General features: G+C 39.6%; 2 protein-coding genes across 2 annotated transcripts in view; one reads left to right on the plus strand and one right to left on the minus strand.

Moving 5' to 3' along the window:
• The window catches only part of LOC108320276 (G-type lectin S-receptor-like serine/threonine-protein kinase CES101), a gene marked incomplete at its 5' end in the record, with an annotated part of 85,676 nt that overhangs the window by 3,282 nt on the left and 57,233 nt on the right, over window positions 1–25,161 (minus strand). The window contains 3 exon segments of the mRNA XM_052878155.1: window positions 7,652–7,851; window positions 7,951–8,058; window positions 8,537–8,878. Coding sequence (XP_052734115.1) covers window positions 7,652–7,851; window positions 7,951–8,058; window positions 8,537–8,878 — 650 coding nt within the window.
• LOC108320277 (G-type lectin S-receptor-like serine/threonine-protein kinase At1g67520) lies at window positions 3,391–13,222 on the plus strand. Its single transcript, XM_017551658.2, has 8 exons — window positions 3,391–9,927; window positions 10,249–10,607; window positions 11,086–11,193; window positions 11,293–11,492; window positions 11,576–11,786; window positions 11,926–12,163; window positions 12,249–12,399; window positions 12,473–13,222. The coding sequence occupies exons 1-8, from the start codon at window positions 9,173–9,175 to the stop codon at window positions 12,785–12,787; spliced, it is 2,337 nt and encodes a 778-aa protein (XP_017407147.1). The 5' UTR covers window positions 3,391–9,172; the 3' UTR covers window positions 12,788–13,222.

The raw sequence follows: 25,161 nt of genomic DNA on the forward strand, positions 1-25,161 counted from the left end.
CAGAATCCCAAAACCAATCGGTTTGATGGAAAGCTCACGGTGCAGGGACGCTTCTCACGGTGCTGAAACGTGAACGGAGCAAAGGAGGGTGAGCTGCAGAAGAGAGAAGAAGAAAGGTCTCTAGAGAGAGAATGGAGAATTTAGGAGATCAGAAATTTGAGGAAGAAGATGAAATGCACAGAGAAAGGGAAAGAGTTTTCCAGAAAATCATTTCTTTCCCCACGCAGGACGATCGTCCAACCGCCTGCTGCCACTTGGATTCCATTAACGTTTTTAGAACGTTCCAAAATGACACTTGTCAGCATGCATGCATTGTGAACGTGAGTGCGTTTTAAACGAAGGGTGTGCGTCTCAATGGAGGTGTATGCGTGGCAAGGTGCATTTATGAAAGTAGAGAGGTGAATCAGCAGAATAATTAATGGGGCGTGACAATCCTCCTAACTACAAAAATTTTCGTCCTCGAAAATTGAAGGCTTACCAGGGAATAGATGAGGGTATAAGTCTTTCATAGCATCTTCAACTTCCCACGTAGAGTCGCCAGTCTTGTCGTCCCACAACACTTTCACCAGTCGAACATCCTTCCCTTTGTATAATTTAGAGCGTTCGTCTTCAATGCGAATCGGCTTCATTTCTAGCGTTCGGTCTGGTCGAAGACGAACGTCCTCCAGCTCCAATATGTGCGAGGGATCAGACACGTACTTTCGGAGTTGGGAGACGTGAAATACCGGATGAAGGTTGGACAATTGTGGAGGTAGGGCTAGCTCGTATGCAACAGGTCCAATCTTCCTTGTGATCTGATACGGTCCCACGAACTTGGGAGATAATTTCTTTGATCGTAACGCTCTTCCTACTCCGGTAGTTGGATTCAACCTTAGAAAAACATGATCGCCAGCTTTGAACTCCAAGGGTCGTCTCCTCTTATCTGCGTATGACTTCTGTCTGCTTCTGGACGTTCTCAATCTCTCTTGTATCAATTTCACCTTATCCGTTGTTTGTTGAACGAGCTCTGGTCCAGTCAATATGCTTTCTCCTTCGTGAAACCAACAAAGTGGCGTGCGACATTTGCGTCCGTATAGTGCTTCGAAAGGAGCCATCCCAATGCTGGACTGGAAGCTGTTGTTGTAGGTGAACTCTATTAACGACAGTACATCATCCCAAACGCCCATGTGATCGAGTACGCACGTCCTTAATAAATCCTCGAGCGTCTGGATTGTTCTCTCAGATTGACCGTCCGTCTGAGGATGGTACGCTGAACTCATTTGGAGTTTGCTGCCCAGCTCACTTTGCAACGATTGCCAAAACCGAGAGGTGAATCTTGTGTCTCGATCAGAGATGATGCTGGACGGCACTCCATGTAGACGAACGATCTCTTTGATGTAGAGCTTGGCCAAGTTGGTCATGGACATCTTCAAGTTGACAGCTAGGAAGTGAGCACTCTTTGTTAGACGATCCACTATTATCCAAATAGAATCGTGATTCTTGACCGTGCGAGGCAAGTGAGTCACAAAGTCCATTGAAATGCTGTCCCACTTCCATTTGGGAATCTCCAAAGGTTGTAGTAGCCCACCCGGTCTTTGATATTCGGCCTTAGCACGTTGACAGGTTAGGCATGATGCCACAAAACGTGCAACGTCACTCTTCATCCTTGGCCACCAGAACGACTGCTTGAGATCGTGATACATCTTAGTCATGCCTGGATGCATGCTAAGACGGCTGTGATGACCTTCTTCCAAGATAATTCTCTTCAGCTCGCCATCATTCGGAACGCACGTCCGTCCCATGTAACGTAACATGCCGTCCGTTCCAGCGTTGAAATGTTTGGCTTGATCCGTACCGAGCGCGCTTAAAATCTTCACCAATTCTTCGTCCTCTCGTTGTTTCATCCAGATTCGGTCGAACACATCACTTGATATCCACAAGGTGCAGCATTTAATACTGTTCGACTCCAACTCGAACTGCAACCTTAGGTCTCGGAAACTCTCCACCAAACTTAACTCTTTAACCATCATTACCGAGACATGAACCGCCTTCCTACTTAGAGCATCCGCCACAACGTTCGCTTTACCAGGGTGATAAAGCAACTCGAACTCATAATCCTTTAAGAACTCAAGCCACCTCCGCTGTCTCATATTCAACTCCTTTTGGTCAAATAGGTACTTGAGGCTCTTATGATCACTAAAGACTTGGAAGACGGATCCATACAAGTAGTGTCTCCAAATCTTTAGAGCAAAGACGACCGCTGCTAGCTCTAGGTCGTGCGTTGGGTAATTCTTCTCATGTATCTTCAACTGCCGTGAGGCGTATGCCACTGCCCGCTTCTCTTGCATAAGAACGCACCCCAAACCTTGGTGAGATGCGTCACAGTAAACTTCAAAAGGTTTGGCAGTGTCCGGAATTACTAATACTGGAGCGCTCGCCAGCTTCTGCTTCAACTCTTGGAAGCTGGATTCACACCTATCGGTCCAAGCGAATGGGTGATCCTTTCTAGTCAGCTGGGTTAACGGTGCTACTATCTTAGAAAATCCTTCTATGAAACGCCTATAGTAACCCGCGAGCCCTACAAAACTTCTAACTTCAGTAACCGAGCGCGGACTCTCCCATTCCAAGACCGCTCGCACCTTAGCCGGATCAACTGAAATTCCACCAGCGGACACGACGTGACCCAAAAATTGCACTTCTTTCATCCAAAATTCGCACTTAGACAACTTAGCGTACAACTCCTTTTCTCTCAACACTCCAAGTACCACCCTTAAGTGTTCCTCATGCTCTTCACAACTCTTGGAGTAGATGAGAATATCATCAATAAACACCACCACGAATTTGTCCAAATACGGCCTGAATATACGGTTCATGTAGTCCATGAAGACTGCTGGAGCGTTCGTCACACCGAACGGCATGACCACGTACTCATAGTGTCCATAACGTGAACGGAAGGCTGTCTTCTGAATGTCTCCTTCCTTGACCCGAATCTGGTGATAGCCCGACCTCAAGTCTATCTTAGAGAAAACGCTCGCTCCATGCAACTGGTCCAGTAGATCGTCAATGCGAGGCAATGGGTATTTATTCTTGATGGTCAGCTTATTCAACTGACGGTAATCAATACAAAGCCGAGAGCTGCCATCCTTCTTCTTCACCAATAACACGGGCGCTCCCCAAGGTGACACGCTTGGACGGATGAATCTCTTGTCCATCAACTCTTCTATTTGCTTTTTAAGCTCCACCAATTCAGCGGGTGCCATTCTATACGGTTGAACGGATATAGGGGCCGCAGTAGTTACCAAATCTATGGTAAATTCAACTTCACGAACAGGAGGCAATCCAGGCACTTCATCCGGGAAAACGTCCGAGAATTCGTCCACAATCGTTCGTCCTTCAGCGTACTTATTGAACGAACGTTCACCACTCTTATCCGCCAATTCTCGGTCTTCATGCGTCATGATCAAGAAGCAACTGGCGCCTTCCATTATATCTTCTTTAATTTGAAAGAGCGTCACTCCTAACTCTTCTTCACATTCCTCAGGAAAAATCAACTCCTTAGCCCCACAATCTATGAGGATGCGATTGGTATTCAGCCAATCCATTCCCAGAATCACTTCTAAGTCCTTGAGAGGCAAACATATTAAGTTTACCTTGTATCTACGCCCCTCTACTTCAACAGAACATCTAACGCACATGGTAGACGTCCTGACCTCTCTAGCCGCTGGGGTTGACACCACCAAGTCGAACTGCATCTCACTCTCGGTTAATCCCAACTTATCAACGCACGCCTTCGAGATGAAGGAGTGTGTGGCCCCCGAATCATACAAAACACAGCAAGGAATTCCATGAACTAAGCAGGTACCAGTGACGAGCGTACCTGAGCTCGCTGCTTCTGCACCAGTGATCGCATATACTCGCCCTACAGCTTGGCTCGTCCACCTCTTCCTTGCTGAGTCCTTCCCGCATTCGGCGGCCTCATCACTGCACGTCCGCCCATATTACACTCGTTCTCCAGGTGACCATTTCTTTTACAACGAGTGCAATATTTCCCTCCAACCAACTGAGGGCATGAAGATCTGAAATGGGGTCCTCCGCACTGAAAACATCTGACCGGCCCTTGTTGATTGGCTTGTCCAGTAACTACCATAGATTGTGAACCACTCGACTGGGCTGGACGAGCGTATGGGGTCCTGTTCCTATGCACATTGGGTCTCGACATAACTGGTACTCTCGACGCCTGTTGTTTCTTATGTTGTTCCGCCTCAGCCATATTTTTCTCAAGTATCTTAGCCCTCTCAACCATGGCTGGGAACGTCCGAATACATAGACTGGAAATCAAAACCTTGAGATCACTCCTCAATCCGTTCTCAAATTTTCTACACTGCCACACTTCACTTGTGGCCATAGTATTGAATCTGACGAGATGTTTGAATTTATTGGTGTACTCCGAGACGGACATATTTCCTTGAACCAGTTGTAGGAATTCCACCTCCTTTGCAAACCGTACGCTGTCAGGGAAGTATTCCTCATAAAATTTGTTTCTAAATACTTCCCAGGTGATCGGTTGCTGCGCGTCCGTAAGAATGGCTCTAGCGCTCGACCACCAATGGCTCGCTTCTCCAGTCAGTAAATACTCAGCGTACGCCAACCTGTTTTCATCAGGGCATCGTTTGGCATTGAAGATCTTCTCTATATCCCTCAACCACTGATCCGCTTCGTTTGGGAGACCCTTTCCATTGAATTTAGCAGGATGGTGTTGGAGGAAACTCTCCAAGCTCCATTCGGCAGTAGGCGGGGCAGCGTTGGAAGAAGACGCCCCTGAATGATGCCTAGTCGCTGCTAAGATCTCCATTAGTTGTCTTTGTGTAGTTTCAGAGTTGGCACGTGAAGCTTCCAAACTCTGCATGGCACTCTGATTCTGCTGCATTAGAGTGGCATTTTGTTCCATCAGTGTCGTGTTCTGCTGCTGTAAGCGGTCTATCACTGTCTCCAACAACCTAGCGTTGTTGGACGCATCAGGTTCGTTAGGTTGGGGTGGAGGAGGGAGTCTAGGTGCCATCGTTTTCTGTACCAGAGAAAACGAACGTTAAAATGTTTAATAGTTAAAACAGTAACTTATTAAACATACGATAAGCACACAACAAAAACGCAATGCACTCATAACCTACAGCGTTCTTAAGAGAACAAAACTGCTCTGATACCAATAATGTAACATCCCAAAATTATACAGTCATCAACCATATACTTAGAATAATTACACGTATCAATAACCCAAAACAGTTTTAAATTAAAGGAAACAGATAGAAATAAATGGCCGAACGGCCTTTCATACATAAATTAACGAGCGTTTAACAAAAAGGTAAGAACGAACGGTTTACAAAAATAGTGACCGAACGTCCAACTATCTCCAGTCAAAAGAGCGCTCGCTCACAGCCGCTCGCTACTCTAAATACACTAACTAGAACCGAACGTTCACTGTTCGGCCTTCACTTCAGCTTCGACGAGGTTGGCGTCCTCCAAATTTTCTTCTTCCAGCGTTTCTTCAAGTAACGCCTCACCATCTGCTCACATCCACACGGATGATCATTGCATTCGACAAGACGGGTATACATAGACGAGACAACACAATGGAAAACGCAAGGGTAAGCTTATTGAATTTAATTCAAGTCAAACATACAGTTCATGCATACCAAACATATCAATTTATTCGTAATACATGCATTCAAATCATACATTAACTCAACCAAATTCCTGATACTAGACCGACCGTCCGGACTGTATGAAACCTGTGTAGCTAAGGCGTCCGTGCACCCAGGTGAGTGACTGGAATACTCATCAGTAGCCACCTGAGGTTAGTCTTTTATGTCCAAGTTACAGTTATGGACTAGACCTCCTGCCATTCCCCCGAATGACATACTCATCTCTACTTGAGAACGAGCACTCACGGAATATCAGGATGGATCACCATCTAAGCTTACCACGTTCATACTACAAATATCAATATCCAGTCAAGAGTCGTTCCACCTTGGAACGCTCGTTCAAATTCCAAAATCATAATATCATTTCATATATGGTTCGCACATTTTATACTTCCCTCAACATCACATTTTCACTCTTAGTTATATTGCCATAAAAAGACGAACGTTATTTGAAATCAAGACGAACGCTATTTAAAGATCAATAATTATTCAATTAGTACGAGCGCTGGATAGGAGACCTTGCGCGATTTAAAACGAACGCTCGTTATAAGGCCGAACGCTATCAAAGACTAACGCTCGACAGAGGGTCGAACGCTATCAAGGATGAACGCTCGACGAGGGTCGAACGCTATCAAGGACGAACGCTCGACATAAGGTCGAACGCTATTAAATACGAACGCTCGGCAAAAGAACGAGCGCTATCAAGAACGAACGCTCGACATAAGGTCGAACGCTACCAAAGAAGAACGCTCGACATAAGGTCGAACGCTACCAAAGAAGAATGCTTCGACATAAAGTCGAACGCTATCAAAGACGAACGCTAAATTAGCATTTCAAATGGGAACGCTCGTTCTAAGACAGAATCCTTTCCAAATGAAAGAATTTCACTCTAAATCATTTTTTAGAGAAAAACGAACGGTATATGACCGTACAAGGACGAGCGTATTTTATCAGAGAATATAATATTTTCCAGATTTTTCAGTTTTCAATAACTTTACAGATTTCATACGATTCATAACTTATAATTTCTCTCCACCATAATCTCATACATTACAAAATTCATATTATCATATCTCAGTTCATACTTTATACATAGTATCAACATATCAAATTACATACTTTATAAGATTCTCATTAATCATCCATACCAAGCAACCATCAGCATAAGTATCACCCAATGCATACCACATTCATTCAGTGTAACAGCGATCGTTCATACTAATACAACAGCATACAATTCATGCATACAATCCATACCGAACATTGCATACAACTCACATTATAAATTAAATCACAATAAGCTTCCCTTACCCGGATTAAGCAGCGTGCTTTTGTTCTTCAAAAAGAACACAAGATTCCAGTATACTCTTCTACCCTTAACGTTCAAAACCCCAAAACTCTTCCAACTAAAATTACAGGAAACCAATATTGGTTCAGAGACGGTGCATGCAGATTAAAACGAAGCTTGCATGTTGAAAATGAAGAGTGGTTGAGGACGTGAAACTTACCCGTTTCAGAATCCCAAAACCAATCGGTTTGATGGAAAGCTCACGGTGCAGGGACGCTTCTCACGGTGCTGAAACGTGAACGGAGCAAAGGAGGGTGAGCTGCAGAAGAGAGAAGAAGAAAGGTCTCTAGAGAGAGAATGGAGAATTTAGGAGATCAGAAATTTGAGGAAGAAGATGAAATGCACAGAGAAAGGGAAAGAGTTTTCCAGAAAATCATTTCTTTCCCCACGCAGGACGATCGTCCAACCGCCTGCTGCCACTTGGATTCCATTAACGTTTTTAGAACGTTCCAAAATGACACTTGTCAGCATGCATGCATTGTGAACGTGAGTGCGTTTTAAACGAAGGGTGTGCGTCTCAATGGAGGTGTATGCGTGGCAAGGTGCATTTATGAAAGTAGAGAGGTGAATCAGCAGAATAATTAATGGGGCGTGACAATGCATAACTTCATTGATTTCAAGTCACCTTATAAACAGGTCCAAAGCCTCCTTGTCCTAACTTATTCTCCGATGAAAATCCGTTTGTTGCTTCCATAACTGATGTATAATTAAACACTGTTAGGCCATGTCCCTTTTTTAAATCATCTTCAAAATCTTCCATTGCAGATGACCGACTATAAGTTGCCAAGTATGCCATCTTCGTCACCTTCCTTCGACTCTTCTTCTCTGTTTGATGAATGTGAGAAAGATTAAAATATATATAAAGTATCAAAAGACTGAGCTTAGTGCTGTATGTAGTAATCTGATTTTGAAGTACGTAACAACCTTGAAACACATATTTTCTCTTCTTTAAGGCTAGACAAATAGTCAATAGACAAATTGCAAGTAGAGCTGCTGCTGCTACTGCAACTATCCATGTCCACTTTTTTGTACCTGCATAGAATTTTTACTTAAGTAACAATGGATATTGTTGTTATAAGTTTTGCAAAGACTGCTTTCTGTTAGCCAACACACAATCTTGACTGTACGTGATTAAGGTATATAAACAACCTGATTGAATTAAATTTATCAAAATATTATGTTTTGTGATGTACAAAATTGATTTTGAAGTACATAACTACCTTGAAACACATATATTCGTTTCTTTACGGCTAGGCAATTAGTGAATAGGCAAATTGCAAGTAGAGCAGTTCCAAATCCACTTTTTTTACCAGTGTAGAATGTTTACAATTAATATTGTAATTTTTCAACAAACAGCAATGACTGGTTTCTCTTAGGGGACAAACAATCTTTAGTGTATGTGACTACATTAAAAAAATAACCGATTGAGTTAAAAAATTAGAAAAAATCGTACATAAAGTAAACAGTAGTATAAACTAAAGAAATTAATCGAACAATATATTTGACTTACCCTTATGAAGAGACAACGTGTTCACTAGCAAGTATAATTCGTAACCTGTACGGTTATAAGTAAAATTTTCTGCTGAAATCAAGTGAAAGAATATACATCCAGTTTCATTTGGGTTAAAATCCATGAATCCAATGCAAGTACAATTGCTCTAGCAACTGGCCTCACAATCACTGTGACCATAACTTATATTTTCTTCAGCGTTTACATTGTTAAATCTGATGAAACCAGTATGTTTCTGAAATACATCACCAGGATTCCTACACTTGGGTATATCCTGCCATCTTTGGCAACCTCCGTCAGTATTGTTATATCCATAACACAAATCAGCCCTTGCAACATATACTTCACCATCAAATATGCTGCAGAATTCCAAAGCAAAAGTTGGAGTGTCAAGCTGTGAAGCTTGTCGTAAGATTTGGAATGACCCTTCTTCACGTTTTGTGAGTACATCCTTCTAACAGATCCAATGCGTGTCACGTTTTAATTTCAGAACTTAGTGTTATGTTGCTATTTCTTTTTCTTATGTTCCAGAAAGAATAACTCTCAGCTCACCACTTGTGCAAACCATCGTGCAACTTAGTCTCTCCATATTTGAAGCATCCTATCAGGCATAAACCACAGAATCTGCTTGCTTTCATGTACTTGTGGTTGTGGTGGAGTACTCGTATTCATGTTGAAGCAGCAAATGACACTTTAAATCCTGGTGGTACACTGAATTACACAACAACAGGAATATGTTCAAAAAAGGTCACATATTGTCTAGGTTTTATTCAGCTTACTGGTGGTGAGAACGTATACTTGGTTATAATTTCAAATAAAAGTCCTGAAGTTTGGATGAAAAACCGACCTGTTGACAAGGACTCTGCAGTTTTGTCACTTAACCGCTCAGGGGTGCTGAAAATTGAATCTCAACACGGGAAGCCAATAATCCTGTATTCTCCACCAAAAGCTATCTACAACACTAAGGCCACTTTGTTGGACACAGGCAACTTTGTGCTTCAACAACTTCACCCTAATGGAACAAACACTCTCTTGTGGCAGAGTTTTGATTATCCCACTGACACTTTGCTCCCCACCCAGAAGTTAGGTGTTAATCACAAAACAGGCCATCGTTGGTTAGTGTTTTCATGGTTTACCAATGCACTTGGCCCTCCCGGTGCCTTTAGCCTTGAATGGGAACATGTTGAACAAGAATTGATCGTAAGGAGACGGGGAAAAGTTTGTTGGCGAAGTGGGAAACTGAGGAACAATAGATTTGAGTACATTTCAGAGGATGCGCAACGCAGGTTGAAGTACACCCTTGTGTCTAATGGGGACGAAAACTCCTTCTCTTTCACAACTGCAAAAAATGAAGACCCTGTTCGAACGTGGACGTTATCAAATCATTTGCTGCTTCAACATGAATACGAGTACTCCACCACAACCACAAGTACATGAAAGCAAGCAGATTCTGTGGTTTATGCCTGATAGGATGCTTCAAATATGGAGAGACTAAGCTGCACGATGGTTTGCACAAGTGGTGAGCTGAGAGTTATTCTTTCTGGAACATAAGAAAAAGAAATAGCAACATAACACTAAGTTCTGAAATTAAAACGTGACACGCATTGGATCTGTTAGAAGGATGTACTCACAAAACGTGAAGAAGGGTCATTCCAAATCTTACGACAAGCTTCACAGCTTGACACTCCAACTTTTGCTTTGGAATTCTGCAGCATATTTGATGGTGAAGTATATGTTGCAAGGGCTGATTTGTGTTATGGATATAACAATACTGACGGAGGTTGCCAAAGATGGCAGGATATACCCAAGTGTAGGAATCCTGGTGATGTATTTCAGAAACATACTGGTTTCATCAGATTTAACAATGTAAGCGCTGAAGAAAATATAAGTTATGGTCACAGTGATTGTGAGGCCAGTTGCTGGAGCAATTGTACTTGCATTGGATTCATGGATTTTAACCCAAATGAACCTGGATGTATATTCTTTCACTTGATTTCAGCAGAAAATTTTACTTATAACCGTACAGGTTACGAATTATACTTGCTAGTGAACACGTTGTCTCTTCATAAGGGTAAGTCAAATATATTGTTCGATTGATTTCTTTAGTTTATACTACTGTTTACTTTATGTACGATTTTTTCTAATTTTTTAACTCAATCGGTTATTTTTTTAATGTAGTCACATACACTAAAGATTGTTTGTCCCCTAAGAGAAATCAGTCATTGCTGTTTGTTGAAAAATTACAATATTAATTGTAAACATTCTACACTGGTAAAAAAAGTGGATTTGGAACTGCTCTACTTGCAATTTGCCTATTCACTAATTGCCTAGCCGTAAAGAAACGAATATATGTGTTTCAAGGTAGTTATGTACTTCAAAATCAATTTTGTACATCACAAAACATAATATTTTGATAAATTTAATTCAATCAGGTTGTTTATATACCTTAATCACGTACAGTCAAGATTGTGTGTTGGCTAACAGAAAGCAGTCTTTGCAAAACTTATAATAACAATATCCATTGTTACTTAAGTAAAAATTCTATGCAGGTACAAAAAAGTGGACATGGATAGTTGCAGTAGCAGCAGCAGCTCTACTTGCAATTTGTCTATTGACTATTTGCCTAGCCTTAAAGAAGAGAAAATATGTGTTTCAAGGTTGTTACGTACTTCAAAATCAGATTACTACATACAACACTAAGCTTAGTCTTTTGATACTTTATGTATATTTTAATCTTTCTCACATTCATCAAACAGAGAAGAAGAGTCAAAGGAAGGTGACGAAGATGGCATACTTGGCAACTTGTAGTCGGTCATCTACAATGGAAGATTTTGAAGATGATTTAAAAAAGGGACATGGCCTAACAGTGTTTAATTATACATCAGTTATGGAAGCAACAAACAGATTTTCATCGGAGAATAAGTTAGGACAAGGAGGCTTTGGACCTGTTTATAAGGTGACTTGAAATCAATGAAGTTATGCATTAACAAAATGTGTCAATTAGAGTACTTAATATTTGTTATTTTACTGTTATTTCAGGGAATTCTTCCAACAGGGCAACAGATTGTTGTAAAAAGACTTTCAAAAACATTTGGACAAGGAATTGTGGAGTTTAAGAATGAACTAACACTAATATGTGAACTTCAACACATGAATCTTGTACAACTACTTGGTTGTTGCATTTATGAAGAAGAGAAGATTCTAATTTACGAGTACATGCCTAATAAAAGTTTGGATTTCTATCTATTCGGTGAGAAATATACAGGACTCCTTTTAATTATGTGTTCTTTTATTATGCGTCAATTAGAATACTTATAGGGAAAACTTCTAGTCAACGTTGTTTGGTACACATACTAACCCATCAAAATATAAATGTTGACAATTGAAAGATGGTACAAGAGGCAAATTACTAGATTGGAAGAAGCGCTTCAAAATAATAGAAGGAATTTCTCAAGGATTACTTTATCTTCACAAGTATTCAAGACTCAAAGTCATTCACAGAGACATGAAAGCTAGCAACATTCTTTTAAATGAAAACATGAATCCAAAAATTTCAGATTTTGGAATGGCGAGAATATTCACACAACATGAATCAGCCTCAAATACCAACAGAATTGTTGGAACACAGTGAGCTTGATAAACTCTCTTGGTTCCATTTTCTATGAATATATAGAAATGATTTCATCATGTTACAAATTAGTTTTTCTTGTAGTGGTTACATGTCTCCAGAATATATGATGGAAGGAGCTTTCTCTACAAAGTCTGATGTGTATAGTTTTGGAGTGTTGTTACTTGAAATTGTTAGTGGAAGAAGAAGCCTTGGTTGCTATGATGTTGATCGGCCATTAAATCTAATAGGACATGTATGTAAATTAGTCACATTGTGTTATTTTTTCTTATTGTTCCATATTTCTAATTTGAGTAAAATATTGACAGACATGGGAGTTATGGAAAGAAGGTGCATGTTCAGAGTTAGTTGATCCATCAATAAAGGAGTCTATTGATCCTGATGAAGTACAAAGATGCATTCATATTGGTCTGCTGTGTGTAGAACATTATGCAGATGATCGACCCACCATGTTTGAGATTGTATCAATGTTGAATAACAAAAGTGCAATAGTTTCCTTACCTCAAACACCAGCATTCTATGTCGGAAAAAAGATCCTTCATGAAAATTTATCTTCAAAGGGGTCTTGTACTGATTCTGCATTAGAAATTACAGCTTCTACAATAGACATGACTGATTCCTAAGAAATCGAATCAAGGTGAGCACTTTTCATATTTTAATTACAGTGTGATGAAGTACACTGATCTTTTCCTTTTTTCTTGACACGTGCAGACAAAGACCATGCATCTTACATGCAGAATTCCAAAGCTGAAGTTTAAGCTTGAAATAAGATTTAGAATGACTTTGTTTCAAGCTGTGAGTTTGGTTTAAATTTCAGAGCTCGTTTAACTTTATTTTCTCATTTATTTTTCAAGTGTATACCACAAGAAGCACACTCTCTCGTCCCTTGTGCAACCCTCCCTCCTGCTGATTACACTTTCCATATTTGAAGTATGATATCTTCTTTATATTTATATTAAAGCAGAACAACAGTTTAAAGTAGAAACGGCCAATTCTCGTACAACATTTCGATAAAGTATCCAATTTTAAAAAACGGTCTTCTAACTTCTGTCACCGCTCAGAACATAACATTAGTAAAAATAGATACAGATTTTTCTTCTTTATGTTAATAATTTATAGATTTATTGCATAAGTTTTGTGTGCGTCATCTCGACTTTTACTTTGAAGATTATAAATATGTTGTATTACGGTTTCTATATTGATGTCCATGCTACACAATATCCCAGTGACACTAATTTGGTACCCACCAGGAAAAGTGTTAATACCAAAACCCATACGAGGAATGGTCTGCAAACAATTGAATTTGATATTATTATAAGAGATTACGTACATATCTAAATGGATTCTTGTAAAGGAAAATATTTATGGAAAGACTTATGATTTAAGTAAGTTGTTGAAAGTTACTTATATAGCTGGAAGTCACATAATTAAAAAAAAAAATAATTATTATTAGTTTTTTAGAAATTTAGCAAGTGTAGTTCTGGTGTACACTTGGAAGCTAGAACTATATATATACAACTATTTGTATTGAATTGGAGTCTTTAAATAAGAATTCTTTTGTTTCTAAGGTTGGAGCTAGCCAACTTTTGACTTTTGATATTTGGTATCATTTAGCTTGTGGCATTTGGAAATGATGGTGACCACAAAGGAAATGGAAATCTGCATGGAGTTGATAGAATAAATGTTCGTATGTGCAAGAATCAACAAAGAAATTATTGGATTTGGTGCAACAAGTTGGGCCAAACTTAACCTCGCACGATGCGTTGGGTTTAACTTAACTCGATTTAACATGGGTTTGACTCCACTTGACCCAATTTGAAGTTAACTTGACTAGGCCTGACAAGGGTCTAACATGACCTAACTCGACTTTATTGGGCTCGAGTGGGTTGTACTCAACTCAATCTGATATACTTTTGATCCGTCTGTCTAAGATGTGCCCAACTTGATTCGATCCTACGTGGGTCCAACTCGACTTTAACTTTTGAAGGCTCGACTTAACTTGGCCAAACATGGGTCTGACCTCAGTCATCTGTTTCAGCAGGTCAATAGGGCTCGCAAGGGTCGGTAAGATGTTACAACTGTAGGGGACCTTACCTCAAGTCTTTCTGTCCTTAGTTGGGAGGATATAGGAGATGAAATCGGTGTGGAAGAGAGGGCCACTATGAGAAAGATTGTCCTATGGGCAGAAGGGTTGTCTCGCGACCGCCGAGTGCTGGGAGATTACAGCAAAGGATTGGGGGCCGAGCATAAGCTGTAGGCCGAGTCTACGCAATGAAAGGATCAGAGGCAGCAAATTCAGGTAATCTTATTATCAGTACTTGTTTGTTGCATGGAGTATCTTGTTGTGTGTTGTTTGACTCGGGGCAACACATTCCTTTATCTCAAAGGAATGTGTTGAAAAGTTGGGTTTGTCAATCGGGGATTTGCAGTTTGATCTGGTGGTGTCAACCCCAACAGTTGGTGTAGTTTAGACATCTACCATGTGTGCTAGATGTCCAATTGAGGTTGAGGGTCGTAGGTTCAAAGTGAACCTTATCTGTTTACCTCTCAAAGGTTTGGAGGTAATTCTATGAATGGATTGGTTAGCCGCCAATCATATTCTTATAAATTATGGTGAGAAGAAGTTGGTGTTTCCAAAGGAAGAAAAGATGTTGTTGTCGGTCGGTTAGTTGAAGCAAGAGTTAACAGAAGGGGCTAGTTGTTTTCTGGTGCTATTGATAACGGTTTCAAATATCGTTATCTGTGATGTAATTTTTATACTAAATACACCCTTTTTAACTTAGAAACTTGCTTGTACTCATGGTTTTTCATTAAGTTGTGTGAATAAGAGAGTTGAGGTTGAATTTGATGATTTTATGACAAATTCCCTTTGTTTTGATAGAAAATGAGTTAATACAGGAACCAAAGATGAAGTGCTAAGGATATAGAGCTCAGAAAGGCCTAGAAAAGCACCAGAAGAGGGAACCGCACGAAGCTTGGGCAACCTGCAAGAGGCTTGTGTTGGTATCGGAGGGGGTATTTTCCTACTACATCCAAAATCTATAAGTTGCAGCATCATCAAAACACATCTTCAGGTTTTACCAATACTCCTTATTGGTAACAGCTTGGGCGTGGACAAATCAACGCCCGCCGCCCGGGCGGGCTAGGCCGCTCGGGCGTCGGACACCCGAAGCCCGTGCAAAATTGATGGCTCAAGCCTTACGGAAATCGACGTCCACCGCCTGAGCGGCCAAATGGGGCACCCGAGCGGTGTGCGTTGCTGATCCGGCCCAATTTTTGCTCTATTTCGACTGTTTTGGACTGGACCCTATTTCTACTCTTTTCCAACTTTATTTAAAGGACCTAGGCGCTCTAGATTTTGTATCTCTAGCTGGAGCAATGCAACACACTATTTTACTCTCTAAAGGCGGATTTGGAGACGAAAGCTTCCTCTTCTACTCTTAGGGTTTTATATCTCATGCTTTTCCATTGTACATCTTGTTTCTCCAGGTCTATGGGGAACTAAACTCTATTTGTTGTTGGGGAATGATGTAACCTTGTGAACTCTCATGTATTTGAATTGATTCTTAATCATATATGCTTTATTCATTAATTTTTAGGGAATTCATCTGTTTTAATGCTTAGCTCTATTTAACTCATTTAGTTGCATGATTTATGAATTGCATGAGTGCCGGGTGGTTCCTTACAATTCAGGTTCTTGTTGAATTCTCCGAAGGGTAATATTTCTCAGGGATGAGGGTATGAGTACTTGGTCGTCTTAAGCTTTTGATCTTCAGACTTAATTTTCTAGGAACGCTAGGAATTGCACGAACTATGAATTAAGGCAGGCTTATTGCGCCAAGGGATTGGGTTCTAAGTACTTTAGTGAGTGACGTTAACATTAATGCATAAAGAGGAATTCTTATATACATGAGAGGGAACCTGGTGAAATCTAACCCCAACAACATATTCATATCATATTAAACAACATCCGTTCATCTTTGTGTTACTCTACTGTTGATCAATTTGCATTCATATTTTATTTTATGTTTTTGCATCGCAAACCAATGATCTCGTTTATTTTAAGTCTTAATTAATTAATTTATCACACGACTGTTTAGTGCCGAGAGTCCTCTGGAATACGATACTTGGTCTTACCATTTTATATTACTTGTGCGATTTAGTACACTTGTCAATTTGTCAACAAGTTTTTGGCGTCGTTGTCTGGGACTCACAGTTTAAACTATTCTATTTGTGTGATTCTTAATTAATTTTGGCTTTATTTTATTTTACTTTATTTTTTTTATTTGATTTTATCTTTTATTTTATTTATATTTTTGTGCTAACAATATTCTCTAGGGTTTTTTTTTGTTTATGCAGGATGCAGTTAGGACTCAAAGCACCAAAAGTTTTGAACCTCTTCTTCAAGGACTTGAGACTAATAGAATACCACAGAGAAAGAGACTATCTAGAGTTCCTTTTCTAGAACGAATTTCACATGTCCTACAATCTGATCGGGAAAGCATGGAGAACAATGAGGGCAGGCGTACTTTGGCAGATTATGCAACTGTTGTTGGCCCTTACCATTTTAACAGCATTGCAAAGCCAACGGTCAGCGCCACAAGCATGGAGATGAAGCCTGCGTTGATCTATCTAGTAAAAAGCAACCAATTCAATGGATTGTCCAATGAAAATCCATATGAGCATCTAACCACTTTTAATGAGATTTGCAACACTGTGAAGCTGAATGGAGTGCCAGATGATGCTATAAGATTGAGTTTGTTTCCTTTTTCACTGGGAGGAAACACTAAACTATGGCTAAACTCTTTTCCTGAAAACAACTTTACTAGGTGGGAAGATGTGGTTGCCAAATTTTTGACTAAATACTTCCCATAGTCAAAGATCAACAAAGGGAAGCAGAAAATCTCTTCTTTCAACCAAGGCATGGAGGAATTATTAGGGCAAGAATGAGATAGATACGAAAGCTTGCTGAGAAAGATACTTACTCATGGTTTTGATGAAGCAACAATAGTCATTCTTTTTCTTGGAGGTCTATGTTCACCAACCAAATTGATGTTGGATGCCTCAATTGGAGGCAATATCAAATGCAAGGCTCTAGAGGAAGCTTATGAGTTAATTGAAAACATGGCTACCAATGATAATGAGATGCACAATGAAAGAATAACTTCCTCAGAACCTAAGGGAGTTTTATAGCTACAGTCTTATGATGTCTTGCTTGCTCAAAATAAAATTATCACTCAACAATTGGAGATTTTGACAAAAAAACTTTCTCAACCATCAAAGGAGTGTCAGAATGTTTCACGAGTTCAACAACTCCATGATCTATTTGGTGGTGATCATATTAATGGTCAATGTGTAGTGTCCGAGAATCTCAATGAGAATGTGAACTACAAGGGCAACCAGTTTCGTCCCAACAACTACAATCAAGGGTGGAAATCACATCCAAGCACAAGACAAAGTCAATTTGGGCAAACTGGTGGACAATTCAATAGACCACCACAACAACAACAACAATAGTGGCAACAACAACCCTCTCTATCTGACAGAACTACAAAGCTTGAGGAGACCCTCCAACAATTCATGTAGGCATCTCTGTCCACTCAGAAAAGCACTGAACCTGCTATAAGAAACTTGGAGATGCAGGTTGGCCAAATGGCCAAGAAATTGGAAGAGATGCCTATCAAAAGTTTTGGGGCTAATACTAAATCTAACCCCAAAGAAGAATCTAAGGCCATTGTGAGTATGAAAGATGAGAGAGAGAAAGAAAAAGAAAAGTTGAGTGAGAAAGAAAAAGAAGAGAGTAATATAAAAGAAAAAGATGAGAAAAAAATTGAGAGAAAAGGAAAAGAAAATTTGATTGAGAAAGAAAAAGAAAGAGAGGAGAATGAGAGAGAGAAAAAAGAAGAGGTTGAGAGAAAAAAAAGAAAAAGTAGAGAAAAATCTCAATCACCCTGAAGAGTGCTCCAAAAAAGAAAAAGAAAAACAATTAGGGTGCATTGAAGAAATTTCCAAAAAATTAGGAATAAAAATTCTTGTGACTGAAGCACTGCAGCAGATTCCTGAATATGCTAAATTTTTGAAGGAACTCTTCAAAAGAAAGAAATATTTAAAGGAGGAAACAATGGAGGTACAGGAAGAATGCAATGTGATTTTACAAAAGGCACTCCCTCCTAAGGTTGAAGATCCATGATGTTTCACCATTCCTTGTACTATTGGGAAACATAAAATAGGGAAAGCCCTAATTGATTTAGGGTCCAGTATTAATTTGATGCCCTTATCTGTTCTTGAAAAGATTGGTGTTCTTGAAGTCAAACCTGCAAAGATGACTCTGTTTATGGTTGATGGATCCACCAAAAGTCTTATGGTGCAGTGGAAGATGTAATGATTCAAATTGACAATCTCAGATTCTTGGTTGATTTTGTGATAATGGAGATGGGGGAAGATTTGGAGATCCCTATTATTCTTGGGAGGCCGTTCATGAAAACGACCAAGGTAATCATTAATGTGGATGATGGAACTTAGCACTTAAAGACCAAGAAGAGGAGGTGATTTTCAATGTCTTCAATGCTGAGCAGCCAATGCAGGTGAAGAAGACTAGTCTCAGGACTTCAAGGGGAGGTACACCACAGACGAGTACTAAAGCTGCCAAGCCAGGTAAGGAAGGTAAAAATTGTTTTTTGTCACAGGTACAACAAGAAGAAAATGATAGCAAAGGAGCAAGTGTTCATTAAGATTCTCTGGAGAAACATGAAGAACTGAAACCAGGATTACCATTGAGGTTTAACAAAAGGTTTTGGGTTGTTAAAGAACTCAGAGCTTATAAACTAATAGAGATTGAATCTCCAATTTCAAGGACAACTAAAAAGGTAAACAGGAAGTTGCTGAAGATCAATTGGTGTGGAAAAGGAAAAGATGACACTAAAATCAAAGATGTGACATGAGCTTATTAGGTCAAGCTAGTGACGTTAAAGAAGCGCTTATTGGGAGGCAACCCAATGTTTTACAAACTTTTATTTGTTTATTTTTTTTATTTTGTCAATTGTTTTCTGTTTATTTTGTGATTACTCTGGGTCAAGCTAGTGACATTAAAGAAGCGCTTATTGGGAGGCAATCCAGTGTTCCTACAAACTTTTATTTTGTTTCTTTTATTTTTTTATTTTATTTTTTGTTTGTGTGTGATTCTAGTTTGCCTACTCTGTAAGAGCTGAATGTTTGAGGAGTGAGGAGAGATTAATTGATTGATCTGAGAGTATTGTGAGGACTAAGGAAAAGAAACTGAAAAATTTTAGGCTGAATTAGTGAACTTAGGGCAGGGCAAAACCCAAAACAGGTAAAATTAAGAGGGGGTAACAGTACCGCCCGTCGCCCAAGCGCCCCACTTAGCCCGCCCGGGCGGCGGTACTGTAGATGGGCTCTTTAAGCCCGAAGCTTAGGCGAACTCAGCCCATTCTCACTCTTTTTAACTCCAAGGGTTTCGCCCAAGGCCCCATTCTCTGATTTCCCTCAACCTCGCTCCTCAAAACTCTTCTCCCAAGTGCTCTCTCCACTTTCCTCTTTTCAATTTCATCAAAACCCTAAGATTTCACCATTTTTTCACCATCCAAGGATCCAAGTTTAGGGTTTTTAAGGGTGGCAGCTGAGAGCACATTTGTTCTTCCATTGTTTGAGCATTTTCTCTGATTTTTGCTGCCAATCAAGTAAGTCATAAGCCCTAAAGCTTTCAATTTATGTAATTTTGACAAAGATGCATGTTCTTGAAAAAGGGTTTGATGATTAGGGATGAAATTGATTGATAGTGTTGATTGGGGCTGTGTAAAACTGTTATGCCTCTGTTTGGACCAATTAAAGTGTGTTAATTTTAGCTGGGATTGATTAGAAACTGATTTGGAAAGTGAAAAATATAAGCAACCCACGCTTGGCAGCACCGCTCGCCGCCCGGGCGGCAGACATCTTTAACAGCACACGGGTTTTTCTTTTTTCTAGCTCTGTGGTCCTATGCAAATGGCATTGATGGTTCCCTAATTATCTTGGCAACAATGGTACTGGGCTGTTATATTTTTGGAACTAATGTTTGATGTTTTCTGGCTTTGTTGTGAATCTCTGTGTGCAGGAATGACATCCTCATCAGGAAGGAGAGTAAAGACTGCAAGCAACAAGAGAAAAGGAAAAGAGAAGTATTACTCTCACTAGTTCAAAATGGCTGCCCACGAGAGGTATTTCCCCTCAGTGAATGCCAAGAAGGTGCTAATGGAACGTAGGGTGGGAATGATCCCTACTTTGGCCCCCTAGTTTAGAAGGGAGGTCAACGCCAGAGGCTGGGGGAACTTGGCCACTTATCCTGCTCATGCTAGCATCCCTATTGTGAAAGAGTTCTAAACTAATGCTAAGGCATTAGGAGGAGAGCAGGAGACTTATACCAGCTATGTGAGGGGCAAGAAAATTTCTTTTGATGCTGACACCATTAACACTTTTTTGGGCACTCACTGGGAAGAAGAGCGGTGTCAGTATGAGCGGGCTATGGCTGAAGGGGTTGATTATGAGGATGTGGAGAGGACCCTATGTGTGCTTGGAGGGCACTTTAAGAGGAGCATATCTGATGTACCTATCTACATCAAGAGGGCATCTTTGATACCACTAGCCAAATATTGGATGACCTTCTCCTAAGCCAACATCCACCCCTACTCCCATATGTCTGATATCACCACTCAGAGGGCTTTCCTTTTAAATTGTATTTTGAGTGGAAGGGAGGTCAACTTAGGGGCAATTATTGTTGAGGAAATCAAGAGCTGTGCACGTGCTGTGAGCAGCAGGACCCCTCTAGGACACCCCTCTTTGATCACACATCTGTGTGAGATTATGGTTGTTGATGTGTCAGTACCACCATTAGAGCAGTCAAGGAAGGAGCTGGATGAGGACAATCCAAACACTTGAGAATTTGTTGAGGACGTGTGTTTTGATCACTTGGGAGTCTGGAATGAAGTGTTGCCATTAGTGAAATTCACCTACAACAATAGTTATCACTCCAGCATTGGTATGACACCGTTCGAAGCCTTGTATGGAAGACGTTGTAGGACTCCTCTTTATTGGTTTCAAGAAGGAGTATCAGTGTTGACTGGGCCAGAATTGATTCAACAGACTATTGAAAAGGTGAAGCTAATTCAACAAAGGTTGAGGGCATCTCAAAGTAGGCAGAAGTCTTATGCCGATAGTAGGCGGATGCCTTTAGAGTTTGCTAATGGAGATCATGTTTTCCTCAGAGTAACTCCAACTTCTGGTGTTGGAAGAGCCGTTCGGTCTAAGAAGTTATCTCCTAGGTTTATTGGTCTTAGTGAGGTGTGTGGTCTCTTAGTAGCGATCGATCTTAGTGGGTTGTCGGATCTCTTAGTATCGATTGGTCTTAGTGGGTGTGTGGTCTCTTAGTAGCGAACTTTCTTAGTGGGTTGTGTGGTCTCTTAGTAGCGATCGTTCTTAGTAGGTTGTGTGGTCTCTTAGTAGCAATCAGTCTAAGTGGGTTGTGTGGTCTCTTAGTAGCGATCGATCTTAGTGGATTATGTGGTCTCTTAGTAGCGCTCGTTCTTGTACTAGTGCTCGACCTCGTACTTGTATTCGGTCTTAAATGCGTTCAACCTAAGTTATAGGTGTTCGGCCTAAGCCATAAGCGTTTGGTCTAAACTTAGTATTTGGAAGGGGTAGTATTCGGTCATGATGTTGTACTCGGAATCCTCTAGTTGTCGGTCATTAATAGCGCTCGGTTTTCTCTTCAGTTGTATCTATAATTGATCGTTCGGTCTCCAACATTCACAGGGTGTTCGGTCTTGTTTTTCTATGTTGGTGATTTCTGTTTGGCCTATATTCATAGTTATTCTAGTGTGTTGTTTTAATTAATTGATCCAATTGCTTTGATGGCTTATGTATGCATTATCATAATGGTGTAAAAAGGAAAAGTATGGTATGATAATTGTAATATGGATGTGAAAGAGAATTCCAAGGAGGAATGTCTCAGTGATTGGTATCAAGGTGGTGGTAAAGTATGAATATGGACAGCGAAATCCACAACGTTCATCGTGACATTCTAGTGATTACCAAGTCTCAAATAGAGATGGGTAAGTCAAGTCGTGAGAATAGCAGGAGGTCTTAGCCTATAGGGTCTTAGGTGAGTTATAACGGATTTACCCCAGGTGGCAGCTGATGGTTTTCCAATTACTACACCCTCGGGTGCACGAACGACCCAAGCTACATATTCATACAATCCGGATGGTCAAGTCAAGTAGTCGGTCCTTGCATGAATTAATGTGTTCGGTTTTGGTCTGTCTGAGTGGTCGGTTATTGCATGATTTTAAGTGTTTGGATGTTACATGATTATGTATTTGTTGAACTTGCATGATAACTTAATCAATTAAATTACTTTAGCTTACCCTTCTTTTATATCTTGTTCATGTTTTCGGTTCAGTACTCTCCATTTTTGATGATCACCTTGTGGGTGTGAGTAGAGGGAGGGAGTGTTCGTTGGAGGAAGCGCTGGACGGCGAGGACCCAGTGGTGTAGCCTATGACCGTTCGGTCATATATATATATATATATAGTATGTATAGACCGCTCGGTCATGTATTAGTTTTTCAGTTAGGGTAGACTTTCGTAAAGTTTAAATTTATAGTTACATTGTGGATAACTATAAGTTAACTTTATTTCTAGAAACTGTTCTATAATATTATGGTGTGATGAATCTTTATTATATAGTTTTAACTATATTTATGGGATGTTGTACATGGTGTAATTTAGAATTAATTGATTTTATTGTATTTTAAAATTAAAATTGGTTATAAAAAGTGAAATTGGTTTCTTAACTCCATTTGACTTTTTTTCGTGGATAAAATTAATTTTGTAAACTTTTCTCCAAAAATAAATCTTGTAATAGTTGGGACAGCCAATTTTTCCAATCCTTTAAGAATTCACTCTCTTAAGAATTGTAGTTATCTCTTTCAAATGCTCGAAATCGAAATAATAGTTGAAATCATTCCCTTCCTCATCCTTGTTATTATGATTATAATGGGAAGCAAAACACATTCAAATCCATAATAAAAGTCCTACTCAAGTACATAGCTTTTCCTAATGGACTTAAACACATGGAGTTTAAACCCCTGAACAACAATAAGATGTGAGGATCAGAGCAATTTAGGATTAGGTCACATTCGACGAAAAAGGGAAGCAATGGGGTTGTGGAGTTAGCTGTGGAATTTAGGTTTCACTATTCGATTTTCTCAATAACAATTTCAGTTACAGCGACAATGGAAGGGGGTTGCGAGGGTAGGGGAGGGTCCTAGGGTGAAGGGGTAAGGTCCTCACCAGTTCTGATGACAGAGGAGTCGATTCGGAAGGTGGTATTTTGAAATGGGGTGAAGAGTTTTATTATGAGTTTTATGATCTTTTGTGCAATGGGTTTCGTTTTGCCACTATTGTTATTGGTGGTGGAGTTGGAGTCCTTCATTTTTAGGATTTGGTATTTGAATCTAAGAAAGAGAAGAAAATAGGGTTAGATAAAGAGCTTAGTGGTGACAATGATGATAATGGCGATGATGGATTTGAATCTGGTGACCCGTCATTCAGTGGTGTGAGTGTAGTGTGCTAACTTCTTCACTGCGAAAAACATCAAATTAATGGACAAAAACAATGCGACGAAAACTCTAAACTCCAAAAGAAAACCAATAGCAATATGCATTATTTACTAACACAAATTAAAAAGTCAAACTCACATAATCGATGATCAATCCCTTGGAATGTTAACCTACGACGTCAAAAATCTACCACACCATACTCATCTCCACACGATGTTGACGAAAATTCGAATAACCCTAGAATTAATTCAAATAATTCCAACTCATACAATGCACAACGTAAGCAAAAACTACATAATTCACTCAAACTATGTAATTTTTACCATTAACAATTTAGACAATATCATGAAAAATGATCAAATTGAAACCTTCTCCAAGATTGCCAAGTCTTAAGTTAGAAACCTTCTCCATGATTGCCTCAAAGCAAATACAATAAGGTTGACCTTGAAATATTTATCTATGTTTGGGAAAAGTGAAAGAAGCAGTTAATGATACTCATACGTGTGACTGATCTAAAAATGATAACAATAAAAAAATTGAAAACCTTGCTCCAAATTCAGAATGGCAAAGAGTAGTTTGAAAATTGAGGCTACAATAAACTTGTTCCCAACACTACAAAAATAATTATGTTTCTATTCTCATCTCTCCAAGATTTTTTCAAGGCTGACACATGCCAGAAACAACAATAGTGAAATACATCCATTATTATTTGATTGGTTAAAGCGCCACGAAAACAAGAGGGGAAGCTTGATCCATGAAAAGAACAAAGGAAGTATGGTTCGTTGATGACAAATTTATGAACACCGAAAAACGACGCCAAAAACTTGTTTAACCCTCAGCAAGTGTGACCGAATTGTATCAAGTAATAAACTCGGTAAGACCAAGTATCGTTCTCCCAAAGGACTCACGACCTAGTTAGTTATATGATTTCTTGATTATTTAAGACTTGTGAACAATTGGTTATATGTTTCAAATGCAAAAGACAATAAGTAAACATGTATACATGAGTTTTGATCAATGGGAAAGAACAACACAAACACTGAATGAATTATATGGATAATTATGTTCTTGGGGAAATCAATTTCATCTTATCCACTCTCTTATATTTTAGGAATTCATCATTCTTTTCATCAACGTTAATGCCACTCTCTAAATTACCTTGCGAAGAAGGCCTATCCTTAATTACGAGTTCATACAATTCCTAGCATCCCTAATAATTAATTCTGAAGCACAGAAGCTTAAAGGCAACCAACCTCATATCCCTATGCCTAGGTGATATTATTTCTGGGAGAAATTCCCCGGATCCAGATTTTACCGTATGTGTCCATATCACTAAAATCAATAATCATGACATCGAATGAGTCAAACAATGCATGCTTTGAGCAA

The sequence above is a fragment of the Vigna angularis genome, chromosome 5 (genome assembly GCF_016808095.1).
Source record: "Vigna angularis cultivar LongXiaoDou No.4 chromosome 5, ASM1680809v1, whole genome shotgun sequence".
Lineage (NCBI taxonomy): Eukaryota > Viridiplantae > Streptophyta > Magnoliopsida > Fabales > Fabaceae > Vigna > Vigna angularis.

Excerpts from the sequence above, each read along its gene's own strand:
- LOC108320277 (XM_017551658.2), top strand. The coding sequence starts at position 9,173 with ATGTACTTGTGGTTGTGGTGGAGTACTCGTATTCATGTTGAAGCAGCA. Across the intron at positions 9,928-10,248 it reads ACGTTATCAAATCATTTGCT|CATATTTGATGGTGAAGTAT; the intron begins GCTTCAACATGA and ends GGAATTCTGCAG. Across the intron at positions 12,164-12,248 it reads AACAGAATTGTTGGAACACA|TGGTTACATGTCTCCAGAAT; the intron begins GTGAGCTTGATA and ends TTTTTCTTGTAG.